This window comes from Hydra vulgaris, chromosome 12 (genome assembly GCF_038396675.1).
Source record: "Hydra vulgaris chromosome 12, alternate assembly HydraT2T_AEP".
In the NCBI taxonomy this organism is placed as follows: Eukaryota; Metazoa; Cnidaria; class Hydrozoa; order Anthoathecata; family Hydridae; genus Hydra; species Hydra vulgaris.
This window is the reverse complement of record NC_088931.1, coordinates 40563657-40577761: the sequence shown is the minus strand read 5'-3', so window position 1 is coordinate 40577761 and position 14105 is coordinate 40563657. Positions and strand designations below refer to the sequence as shown.

Sequence of the window (14105 nt, the reverse complement as noted above, 5' to 3'; positions counted from 1 at the left end):
TATAAACCACTTTATTTTAATTATCTAAAAATTATGTGAAAAAAAGAATAAAATTAAATGAAATTATGAATAAAAAATATTGTAAACTTTTTGTATTTTTAAAAACATTACAAAATTTAATTTTTAATAAAAAAAAAAAAAAAAAATATTAACATTTTTTACATTTATAAATTTAAAACAATAACATAACCCTCCCGCTTCCCCTCACAGTATACCCCTAGTAGTTATTTCAATTATTGATTTTCCAACTAATTTTTTGATATGATATATTTAGTTGAAGCAAGTAACCTCTACAACTATAGTGGCCCCCTGCACCTTGAGAAAGTGAATATATATAAAAAAAAATGTTTACTTTAAATTAAATTTGAAAAAAAAACTTACCTATCAATTCCTTTTATTTGGAGATGAGATACTTGCATATGAAGGAGATAACTTATCTGAACATTAAATACTCATATAGTTTATCACTTAATTGGTTAAAATATCGATGTATAAAAAAGTAAAATTAATAATAAAAAAAGGTTGAGAATTTTCAGAAAACTTTCTTTTTAAATAATGTACTTTTATTTCATTTTTTTAATTCATATTTCTGAAAAATTGGTGTTGGTGGTGTTAGTTTTAATTTAATAATAATGAATAATTTCAGATTATATTTTTAATTACAAGATATAATGTGAAGATGTTATAAATCAAACCAAGTTAAGACCACAATCAGCTTTGATAAACAATCACCAGCAAGAAATCCTTATAACTGCACAAATATGTATTTGTCAACACTTAATGTCAGTCATTTTTTATGGGAGATAAGAAGTATTGGTCTATATTTAAAGTACTATTCTAATTAACTGGGCATTCGTTCTTAAGTACACTCATTATTAGAGAGATCTTCAGATCCGAAAACTTTTAAAAATCTCTTACTCTCCAATGTTTAGAGTCTTGTTTGGAGCCCTCAGCACAAAGTAACTATCAACTTCATTGAACATATTCCATTACTCAAACTGCTTGACACCTCAAAAAGCTACTATATAAAACAAGATGTGAAAAGTGTGGCCTATTTTAACACTTAGACAAAGCCGTAAAGAAATTATACAATTGTATAATTTGTATGTCTTAAGTTGACATGCTGTCTTGACAATTGATCTCTGAGCATCTAATAATTTAACTTGATTCATGCTTTGTCTGGCGTATTTTCAGCAACAAGAAGGTAGGCTTTAGCACAAATCAATTTTGCTACTACTGTAGATGCAATCATTTCTCTATTAACAACTCTATTGATTTTAAAAATATTTTTGTGCAAACTTTTTATTTTAAAATGAAAATAAAGTTAATAATAAAAAATAGACAAGGATAGAATTAGCTGTTTCAGATGTCTAATATAGATACTCTGCTCTACAGTATAATAGAATATCTTATGTAGATCATACTTTTACACAGTGTATTACTATCTACTATAATTTAATCCTTTAAATACCTGTTTAGGTAAGCCAACTGCAACCAACAGTTTAAGAGTGCCACTCTCTTTACCAGTAATAAGATCAAAAACTGACATACGGCTATCACAAAGAATAACTGGACACTAAATTAAATGAAACATTTTAATTAACTTTTTTTTTAATGAAATTATATTAAGTAAACTAATATAGAATACCTGTGATTTTAGAAAGATGTCTGCAAGATCACAATCTTTAAATACAGTAAATAATGTTTGAAGTGGTACTTTACAAATACCTAGTAGCTATAAATATATGAGACAAAAAAAAAAAAAACATTAATATAAAGCAAAAAATATAATTGTATTAGAAAAACTGAAAAAATTTTCCCTACCTTATCTTTACCTTGATTTAAAGGTTTATTCCATAATTCTATAATCAAATAATTTTTCTCTGTTTTATGAAAGCTTTTTGTTTTAATAGGAACAATCTAAAAATATTTAGAACATTATTATTATAAGAATTATTATAAGTTTTATTATATTATTATATTATTTTAAATTATTATTATAAGTATTATTATTATAGTACTATTATAAGAAACAATGAAAATTATTAAAAAGGCTAATCTACTCAAAATTATTAAAATAACTAACCTGCTCAAAATTAAACTTGGGATTGCATGAACCCCATATCACTTTTGTTTTCATCTCATAATCCACCCAAAAAACTCGACATATACAATATAGATTCCAATGAAAACATTCATTAAAATTCACTGATCCTTCATAGATTGCAATGAGATTTTGCAACTCATTGTCTAACTTCCCTAACAAAATTTGATCTTTTTCATGATGTATTCGGAGGGACTTGCTACATTCATGATGTATTTGGAGGGAATTACTACATTCATCATTTCTAGTTACCTTTTTCTCTGGTTTTTGTAAATAATTTGAAGAACTATTAACATTGGGTAACAGCTCTATTACAATCTATATTTAAAAGAAAAAAAATCATCACCATAAAATATCATTACCATAACTTTTCTTTTTTAATAAAAATATTTTAAATTATAATACTAAGACCTGTAAATTCCCAATTGAAACATATTTATCTTTGTTACTGTAAGCATGTTTGTCAAATATATCAATCATGAACTCAGTAGCAAGATTTTGGTTTATAGCAACATCCTTTAAGCTTAGAGAACCACTTCCAAAAAGATCTGGTTTATTGTTTCCATATTTTGCAAAAAGATTTAAATTAATGTGGCAATTTAGCCAATAATTAATTGTTTCCTCATTAAAACTAACTGGTAATTCCAAGCACCTATCGAATTTTACACAATTGCCATCTTTAGAGCGTGATACTAATCTCACAACTTCTATGCTCTTGTGAACAGGAAATTTAAACTCAACATAATAAATTAAACTTTCATAAAACTGATACAAATGAAGTTCTTGAACATGAAATTTTGCAAATTTAACTTTGCTTAAATTAGTTATCTGATCTATGCTCAAACTTTCTTTGTTAAAATTATTTTTAGGTTCTTTTAAATAGATTTTATTAGATTCTAATAAAACGCTGCTGTCACTACTATCTACACTGCCATTGTCATTATTATCTCCACAAAGCAAATCTTTATTCTCGTTTTTAAAATGTTTATTTTGTTTTTTTAAGGAATGAATAGATGTTTCTTCTCCAGAATCTTCTGATAAAATAACTGAACTTTCATCGAGTTTATTTTCTTTTTTTTTAGTGTAGAAAAGATCTGACAATAAAGATGAATCATGAAGCGGATCTCCTTCTTCACTTTCTATGACACTATGATCTGAAAATTGCTCCAATAAAATTTCATCCTCATTACCAAGTACAAGATCAATAGTTTTTCTTTCCATTATTTCTACAAGATTTTGATTAAGGACGTTTGGAATTTCAACATTATTGTGATCCTTAAAACCACTATTAAAAAAAAAAAAACTATAAAAAAATAGCCATAAACATAAATAAATAATTAAATAATCTTGGTAAAGAATTAACTCCATATTTGATAAAGAATCTAGAGTGCAGCTGTGATCATTGATCACTACTGCACTTAAGAATTGAGCTTATAACACTATGTAACACAACATTTGTTCCTGGCTTCTAAGTGTCATACTTCAATTAACTTATGTGAAAAAATCACTTCATTAGGCACAAACTTTGCTTACACAAAAACAGCGCAAAGAAAACTCATTTTTTTGTGAAAATATAATGATTTTTTTTCATTTTCATCATTATGATCAGGTAAAAACAAAAATTGCACAAGTAATAGACAAACACAGTTGGAAACCACTCAACAAGATTCAGAAATGCTTAGATTTTCTAGATTTATGATTGTACTGTGAATCGATCTTTTAAAGTAGCCACCAAATTTAGACCCTCATCATGTTTTTGTTATATTGTCCTTGTGTAGTCCCCTTTGAGATGCACAGAATGATCCATCAGGAGAGACGGGTAGTTGTTTCGATTGTGAAGCAACACAGCTTTGAGGCTCCAGGATGAACTGTTTATGAATAGGCCTTATTCAATAGGATTATATGCAACACCTATAGCCTGGAATAGACCAGCAACATCGTTGCAAAAGCACAGCCCATCATGCTGACTGAAAGAGTTAAAGAATATTTGATCCTGCTTCCTCTGATCTGTGACTTGTACACTACATCAGCCAAGTTCTAATGTCTGAGCCTGGATATGAGAAGCTCAGCATTCAATTTTGTAAGCCCTAGGTCTCTAATCAAATCATTAATGTCTTTCTGATTAGATAGGGTGTACAGCTTTCTATCCCCAACTTTATCTGCAGAATCATAGTGAATTGCTGCTGTCTCCTGAAGATGGCCGATGTCGCTTAGGAGAAGTCGGAACAGGTAGATCAGGGCTGTGTGGTACTGGGGCTATGGAAGAAGGTATGTCCAAACAAACAATCTGATGGGCATTTTTGCTGGTGCAACGATTTTTTGGGTTTACCATGCAGAAGTAGCATTTGCTTGAGGGCCAGTCAGCTCTTGCCAAATTTGCGAGATAGCAAACTTCATGGCTCACTTCACTCCTCTGTATCAACCTGTAACATAGCACATAATAATGCATAAGAATTATAACTTGTCAACAGGAAATTTCAAAATATGGAACGATTTCAAGATGGAACATATTTGCCTACAGTACATGCATGACTTATGACAAAACTTTGTAAATTACAACTCCTTGAAATGAACTAGATCATTTCAAGGAGTAGAAATTTTATTAAAATAAATTAAAGCAGATCTATGCAAGAAGCAACTATTCAATTTACCTTCAAGTGTTTTCTTGCAATACTCGCATGTGAAATGCGGTGCACAAGATTTGTCTTGGTCCCCAACAGGCAAGCCGAAGTATGCCTTGTAGGTCTCGCACATTATACAACTTGCTTCCACAGAATACTTTTTCGTTCTTGTCTTTATGAATTGTCCGCACACATAGCAGAATGAATCAGCTGGATGCAAACAAACTCTTGATGCCATATCAAAAAAATAATTCTCATTAACTACAAATCACTATCTTTTCAGTCTGCAACAACACGAATTGGAATCTTGGTTCGAGACACCTGTGCTTTTATACTTATACAGCTACTTTTCTAGAACATTCCAGAACGTTCTAGAAAGTTCTGAGAGTTTCTTGAAAGTTCTGGAAGTTTCTGGAGCCTTCTAGAGTGTTTAGGAGAATTGTAGAAACATCTGGACAACTCTAGCAGTTCAGAAATATTATAGGAGAAAGCTCAGCATTGGAAGCAAATCTAGAATTTCCTTTTTTTTTCTGGAACAGCGATTTCCTTTCTGTTCTAGAACTAACGGGTTAGGAAAACACACTTTCAACCCAGAAACAGAACAAAAGTGAGAACTTGTTACATAGTGTAATTTGCAAATTTTCTGTATCTTCATTCTTTGAAACCAATAACAAGTCAAAGAATGAGTTTACCTAACCGATAAGTGTTCATAGTATATCGACAAAAAAAGAGCATCAATACCTGAAAATGCTGTTGCTAACAGTTAGAACATGTTATATTGGCCTCAATAAAATCAAGCAATGCTACCATTACTCTTGTTAGAAAATACTATTTTTGGTTGTTTAATAACAAAATAATTGTTAAATTAGTAACACAAAAATATTTAAAAATTTTTAAATTCGTGTGTCAAAACTTTATTAATAAATTCATACTCAGTTTCATTGCATCTAATTAGCTGGGAATTTATGCTTGATTTTAGCATAGCATCTCTCAAATGCTGACCTTTCACCAATAATGTAGTTAAAATATTGTCACTTTGTTCCTTATTTAAAATGACATCCGAATATGTACAAGCTGAAAGTATTTTACCAGGAAAACTGTTTATTATTTTTGCTGGTGAATGATTCACAACTTCTTTAGGAGTTTCATCTAAATGCATGCATATATATATATATACATATACATATATACATATACATATATATATATATATATATATATATATATATATGTATGTATATATATATGTATGTATGTATATATATATATATATATATATATGTATATATATATATATATATATATATATATATATGGGTTATTCCATATGAAATCACCTAGTTTTTCAAAAGTGCCCCAGGGTACCACCTCAAATTTACTTCAAATTTTGACCACCCACAGCTTTTTTGAAAAAAAAACACTATTCTGAAAATTTCAGCTCGATTGACCAAACCGTTTAAAAGTTATAATTGAATCAAAAAGTTATTTTAGCACTTGCAGCAGCCTGTTAAAATATCACTTTATTAAAAAAATGTAATAAATTACATTCACTTTGTAGGCATAGAATCTAGGATAGGAAATAGAAAGTAGCGTGGACAGTTAAAATAAATTATGAAACTTTTTACTGGCGAGGTTCTTTACATAGACAATCACCAAAAAAAATTTAAAGACCTATACTCTATCTTATGACATGATAGTAGCCCTATCACTTAGGTGTATATTTTTAATTTTTCCCTGAATAAATATAATCAGTTTTTCCTAAAAATAACATTATCAGTGTCTTAACTTAATTTATTTGATAAGATTTTATAATATGTTTTTGTTTAATTTTATGCATATAATTATAATAATATAATTTTCACATGGTTATAATTTGAGTGTAAAATACTTCAATTCCTTCAAGAGTTTGTATTAAAATCTAAACCCACACAGTATTTTCTGAATTTTATTACTTTATTTTTTAATATTGCAAGAACCAAAAACTAAAAAGTTTTGTGCATGCAGAAATAGTTATATATAGAAATAGTTTATTGGTTGCATTTTAAACAGTTTTAACCACATTTGTACTTGATTGTACTTGATTTTTATTGATTTTATTACTGGAAAAATATAAAAAAGTTTTTTTTTAGACTATGTTACATGTTTAACCCTCAATTTTAATATTTTTAGATTAGTAAAAAATGTCAGAGAAATGTTGTGTGGGAAGAGTTTTAAATGAATATTGTGATAAAATGTCAAATTGTAGAATGGTAGGAAGAATAAGACTAAAAGATACTGATATTGAAGTTTTTATTCAAAGGATAGGATACACTTTCGAACCAAATAAGGAGTTTTCACCATGAAAAAGCTTATATTTCTAGATATGAAGCACTTCAAAAATACTGTTGTGATCCATTTAAAGTCCACAAGAAAAAAATTATCAAGAGATTGTGTAAAGTCAACATATTAATAGCAAACCAACTTTAGATCAAACCTGGTCAAAAAGTTTGTACTGACTGTATGAATGAATTCAAACTTGAAAAATTACTGAAGTTATTCAAGATGAAGCTGCTGAAGAAGATTTTAGTTGTTCAGACCTTGATTAGACTGTTCTTAATAAGAGTGTGTCTTTATTGGAAATATCTCCACTCAAAAATGTAAGTAGGCACAACAAATTAGGATAAGGAAAGCAAAAAGCTAAAAAAACTTGCAACAAGTATGACAAACCTAGTAGCATCAGCATTAGATATAGACCCAAAAGATATAAAGAATAGAAAAATATAGAAAAGATATAGAATGGAAAAAGAGCAAAAATGTATAAACTGTAATGATATAGACCAACTGTTAGATGCAATAAAAAATAAAATGAAAATAAGTTTGAAGGAAGAAAAATTTTCACTACTAACACTAACTCCTGATAGTTGGTTAATTGAAAAAACTTACAAAACTTTGTTTCATAAATAACGGGTGATGCGGAAGTTATCGGACAAAATAAAAACGTCAATAACTTATTTATAAATAAAAAAAAAAACTACTATTATATTTTTTTAAAATAAAGCATTTATCTTTTAATAAAAATATATTATTTTTTATATGAAAAAATACTACCATCTGCAATTGATCTCAATTTTGCTCTGACGCCTTTCATATGCGACTGTAAAAAGTTTAAATCAATTTCTTGTAGTTTTAGTTTAATGCGATCAATCAAAACTTGCTCTGTTGAAGCTTGCCATTCTCCCTCGTAAACCTTCTATGCCAAATGTCCCCGAAAATTTTCAATTGGTCGAGCTTGAGGCACATTTGGGGGATTGGATTCTTTATCAACGTAATAGACATATTGGTCCATCCAATTTAGAAAATCTTTAGAATAATGAGAACTTGCTAAATCTGGCCAAAATAAATAGTTAAAGTCTCCATACTTGTGAATAAATGGAAGAAGTCATTTTTCTAAACATTCATTAATATAGATTGATGAACTGATCGCTACAGCCTTGGAAGTGCGAAACAATCGTTCGGACATACCACGGTCAGATATGGCTATCCACATTAATAATTTTTTTGGAAATTTCTCTTTTCCTATAAAACGAACACTTTCTGGGCATGTCTTTTTGTTGTTTGTGTAGTATCCAGAATTTCCAGGCATGTTGTCCCCTGCAAAACAAAAGTATTTTTCGTCATCGATGACTAGAAGCGATTTTGTGTTATAGAGTTGGTTAACTAGTTTCCTGTTTCTTTTCTTTGCCTTTATTTGTTGTTCTATAGTGTATTTTGGAGTCTTTTCACGTTTTCTATATTTAATATTCATTTTTTTTAACTGACGACTAATTGTCGATTGATTTACACCGAATTTAATACCTATTTTTCTCTGACTGACCCCTTTTTGATTGTTGACAAGTCTCGTTAATTCGGCTTTCTTTTCTCTAGCCCAGGATGTCGGACGATCAGGGTGCTTTCTATCAGAAAACGATTGAACAGTTTCAAGTCTTTTTAGGTTATCATATATTGTACTTCGAGCAAATCCTTCCTTTTCGAAATGATTTACGATTTTTTTTTTTTATATTAGGTTTATTTACAAAAAACATTTTTAGTCACTTTCGAAAAGATTCTCGTTCAGCTGCATTTAACCTCATTTTAAATAATTGTGTTTCAAATAATAAAGTTTATATTTTATAGAACGTTTATGCCTACGCATAAAACCACAAAAACTAATTATTATGCTCAAATAATGAAATTAGGATTTATCCGATAACTTCCGCATCACCCGTTAATGTAAACATTCATAAACAAAAACATTTAGTATTAGTTCGATTAAAGGAACTTTATCTTGAGTTTAAGAAGTTATACCCTACGCACAAAGTTGGATTCAGCAAGTTCTGTGAACTAAGGCCAAAGTGGTGCATCACAGTTGACAGTAGTGGAAGTCACTCAGTTTGCATATATTCTTATCATCAAAATGCTAAGTTGATGTGCCTTATATGTAATATATTATATGACCCTGATTTACCTCAGGGTCATATAATATATTACAAAGATTTGATGAAAGTATGTGTTTGTAATATAGATAGTCAAAGCTGCATGTATCATCTATGTTCCAACTAACCCGGTAAAGTAAATTTGAAGACTTACTTGAAAAATGTGTTTGAAAATAATGATTTTGATTTTGACGATCAGATCACAAACAAACAATGGGTATCAACTGATCGAGCTGCACTTGTCACAGTCCAAACAAGCATTATTGAGTTTATTGAAACTCTAAGTGAAACTTTGTATGACCTTTGTCACCACCACTTTATCAAAGAAGCACAATCCTCCTACTTATCAAAGGCAAAAAGAACATGAAATTAACACACTTGTCTTATTCTTATGGATTTTCCAGAGGACTATAGTTTTCTTGTGCAAGATGCTGTACAAGGGTTTTACTGGCAAGCCAATCAAGCTACCTTACATCCATTTGCTGTTTATTACAAAGATGAAAAAAATTAACTCAAATGTTAATGCTATGGTACAACTTCTGACCATCTTCGCCATGACCAAACAACAGTTCATTATTTTCTCACAAAGTTACTCCCTATGATCAAAATCAAACAACCCACAATCAATAAAGTAAAATACTTCAGTGATGGTGCTGTGTCACAGTACAAAAATTACAAATGTCTGTTAAACTTAATGTACCATCTTGATGACCACAATATGAATGCTGAGCATCACTTCTTTGCTACATCCCATGGCAAAAGTCCATGTGATGGAATAGGAGAAACTATAATAAGAGAAGCAGCAAAAGCGAGTCTACGAGCAGTAAATGAAAACCAGATTCTTACACCAAATGAACTGTTTACATGGGCTAAAAAAAACATTAAATGTGTTAACATATTTTTAATTTCAAGTGATGATATCAATAACCACAAAACTTATTTTAACCTAAAGAAATGATATGAAGAGATGAGCACAGTCCCAGTCACAAGAAGCTATCACAGTTTTGTACCAGGTGGAGAAAAATTATTTTTACGGAGAATCTCTAGCAATACTGCTTATGATACCCATTTGCTGAAAAATATTAACTTGGCAAAATAAGAGCCTTCAAACTTTCAACCTGGTAAGTACATTGCATGTTTTTATGGTGATGAATGGTACATTCAGCATTGCACTCAAAATGCTAAAATTATGTCATAAGATAGAGTATAGCTCTTTGAATCTTTTTATGGTGATTGTCCAAATATAGAACCTCGCCAGTAAAAAGTTTCATAATTTATTTTAACTGTCTACGCTACTTTCTATGCCTACAAAATGAATGTAAACATACAAAATTTCAGGTGATCATCTTTTTTATTTCAAAGTTATGCTCTGTCAAAAATCAAAAAAATCTACTGTAAGCTCCAGATACTTAAATTTTTCGGATTTTTGTCAATATTAAATCATAACTTTTGAACGGTTTGGCCAATCAAGCTGAAATTTTGAGTTTTGTATTTTTTCATAAATACTGTGGGTGATCAAAACTTGAAGGAAATTTGAGGTGGTACCAAGGGGACCATTAAGTGATTTGATATGGAATGACCCATATATAACATTTATATATATATATATATATACATATATATATATATATATATATATATATATATATATATATATATATATATATATATAACTGTTATATATGGAGATAAAGGAATAACAGATTCTAAGATAGCACCACTAGAAGATTGGTAAACATCTTGACCAAATTTGTTTAACTTCTTAGTGATGATTGGATCAATTATTTCAAGAAAACTATCTAAATATATGTAGATTTATTAGGTGATCAAATACTTTATAAATAAATTTAAAAAAACAGAAACTTCAAAAATATAGTTTATTAAAAGGATGCTAGAATCATTTGATACTCAAATAGTATTATTGATGGAAAGAGCAATATTCTGAGATTTAGACAGTTCAGTAACAACATAATTTTAAAGGTAGCATAGATGAATAATGCTTATGAGTGTGTAAATTCTGATAATAAAAAATAATAAAAAAATAAATAAAAAAATAAAAAGCAAGAATCGCAAAAATGCAAAAATGAATTTAAACACAAAAATACAAAAATTAATTTAAAATTGCATTAAAATCATCATTTGCTTATAACTGTATCATTTTTTGTTAAAATTGTTTAAAGGAATCCTCACCTAATAAACCATATTGAGAATTTCTAAAAAAGTTGATAATTGTATTCAGCAAACAACAAAAATTTTGCCAACAACAAATTTCTTTTCTAATAAGCGTAACTTATTTTAGATATTTTATACACAATAATTACAACAGTTGAGTAACAACAGAACAATTACAACAGTACAATAAAAACATGTTGTCTCATGTTCCAATCATCCATCAATAAAAGAGAACCAGAAAAATATTACTTATCCACCATGTGTGCTCTTCTATGTAGTTGTATGTATTGTACAAGCAACTATACAATACCCATCATACAAATAAAAAAAATGCTAAATAACACATCATGCCATAATGCCACTAAAAACAGTTTACAAATGAGAAAAATAGATCGCTTGCATTTGACTCTGTTGTAAAGTCCATTTACAATGTCATGCTGAAATAGCCATCTGTATAGGCTTCAGTACACAGATGGACTAGGTGTTTGGGCTTGGGCTAGCAGGATCTATATATGAAGGATATTTATTTAGCTGTACTTCTAATTCATCTTTGTCTGAAAAAGTGCCTAGATTAAAGTTGACATTTAAAAAACTAAATTGAGTATAATATATAGAAATGAGACTCAACTTAAATCTGCTGATCTTAAATCATTTGTCTACCAATTTGATTTTGCAGTAAATCTTGTTATATTAGCAAAACTACTTGCCAATTAATGGTACTTTTATTTTTTAATTATTATTAATTAATGGTACTAATAATTAAATGATAAAGACTATGAAGACTATAGGAAGAATAAAACACATATATTTATAATCATCCTCACTTAAATGAAACTTGCTTTGCTAAATTTAATTATGATCGTTTATCAAGAAAAGTATGTTTAATAAATCCAGTACTAAAATGGCACTTTCAATTTAGTTTCTTCAAACTTCACTAGTTCTTTTATTTCTTTTATACTTTTCCAACGTTTGTTAAGTTTTTATTTGCTTTTATATTGCATAAGGAGTCAATCATTTTTTGTGGAAATTGACTATTTTGTAAAATATTTTTATGTCTTTATCCATAGTCATAAAATAAATAGTCTGGCCAGTTGAAGAGCGCTTTTGTTTATCTTATTGTTAGCGTATTTTTAGAACCCAGCCTACTAACTAGTGCACACTGTTTGTAAGCAAAGACTCATTTAAGAATAATATTTACAAAAAGGTTGTTGATTTATCCTTGGTATTTGCAAATGCCTGGTGCTAATTGTTCCATTTTTGGTTGTGGTACTTCTAAAAGAAATAAAGGTGTTTCACTTTTTAAGATACCATCCACCGATGATCATTTCAATAAAGAATGGAGAAAAAAACTTATACACATTATAACTAAAGATAGAGTAATTTACAAAAGCCTAAAGACCCAAATAAAATAAAAAATATTGTTTATTTGCGAAAAGCATTACAAAGCTAACATGTTAATTGTCAATCCAATTAAAACTACTCTCAAGCCTGGTTCACTACCTACATTAAATTTTCAAGTTAAAAGGTTTTCATTGCAATGCCCTTCTTCATGTTAGCTTATTCCCAAAAAGCATGAGGATCAGCTTCTTCTATATCCCTAAAGAGATCAGCTTTTCCTTCTATATCAGATGAAGCAGTTAATAGTAAGTCATATAAGTCTTTTAAGGAATTGGTTAAACGAATTAGCTTTCAAAAACTTGACTGGGATATAAATGCTAGTGAAACTTTTTTTAAATTGAGTAAGATGAATGATGTTCACACTGTTCCGAAGTACAAAATTTACATTGACTATATATGGCTTCTACCAGGTAATCATGAAATATACTTGCATTTAAAAAGATCAATGTTTAATACAACTATTTCTAATCTTATTTCAATTTTGTTATCATATATGGTATGCCCTGGTATTACAAATAAATCAGTTAGTTCTTATGTATATCTTATTCAAGCTATACCTAAAAAGTTTGAATTATTTAATAGTTATTCTTTACCTTTAAATTAAACAGAACATATTGGATCTCTTTCATGCAAAGTTATTATTACTAAGGATAAGATTTGTAAGGCATGCCAATGTCTTCAGTCTCAAGAAAAAATAACTTTTCAAAAAAATAGTGATAAATTACTTATTCCAGCTAAACTTTTCGCTATTGTTTAGGTCTTGTTGCAAAGTCTCCTGCAGCTTATGAGGAAATTTGTTTTAATGAAAAAACAGATTCTGGATTTGTAATTTTACCAAGTCAAAGGTGTTTAAGAGACTACAAAAACTATATCTGACCACAAAGAGGATTTAACAATGAAATTGCCGATGAATTAAGTTTAAAGGTAAAGGATTTTTCTGAGCAAGAACAGTTTATCACTTTTTATTTGATGAAATGAAAATTCAGGAAAACTTGGTTTGGGATAAGTATTAGGGGTGTTAAAATAAATAAAATTTCAAAAATGCGAATACACAACAAGCTAAATTTGGGGCAAATATTAAATCAAATACGATTACAAAAAAAAAAAATCAAAAACATTGAGATTTATCTTGTGTTAAAGCGTCAAACCCCCCTTAAAAATCCCCCAAATAGTACCCTCGTAGCAAGGCTTTGAGCACAAGGTAAATCTTAATATTTTTAATTTTTTTTTTTAATGTACTCATAATAATCTCCACTTTTTTTTTAAATTGATGTGTATCCGTGATTTTTCTTAATAGTTCTTTAAATTGAAAACGATTTTATGCAAAAAAACGAAAATATGCGTATTTAACAAAAGAAT

The 14105-nt window shown here is 28.9% G+C and overlaps 1 protein-coding gene across 3 annotated transcripts in view; it reads right to left on the bottom strand.

The window, feature by feature from the left end:
- The window catches only part of LOC100207572 (C2 domain-containing protein 3), a 76073-nt gene that overhangs the window by 37346 nt on the left and 24622 nt on the right, over positions 1 to 14105 (bottom strand). For 2 of the 3 annotated variants that reach the window (XM_065813238.1, XM_065813239.1), the window contains 7 exons: positions 5658 to 5874; positions 2516 to 3389; positions 2087 to 2422; positions 1825 to 1920; positions 1649 to 1735; positions 1472 to 1576; positions 382 to 437 (listed from right to left, as the gene is read on the bottom strand). In XM_065813238.1, the coding sequence (XP_065669310.1) occupies positions 382 to 437; positions 1472 to 1576; positions 1649 to 1735; positions 1825 to 1920; positions 2087 to 2422; positions 2516 to 3389; positions 5658 to 5874 (1771 nt within the window). The remainder of the gene's footprint in view (positions 1 to 381; positions 438 to 1471; positions 1577 to 1648; positions 1736 to 1824; positions 1921 to 2086; positions 2423 to 2515; positions 3390 to 5657; positions 5875 to 14105) is intronic. The other variant, XM_065813240.1, reaches the window with a different exon arrangement.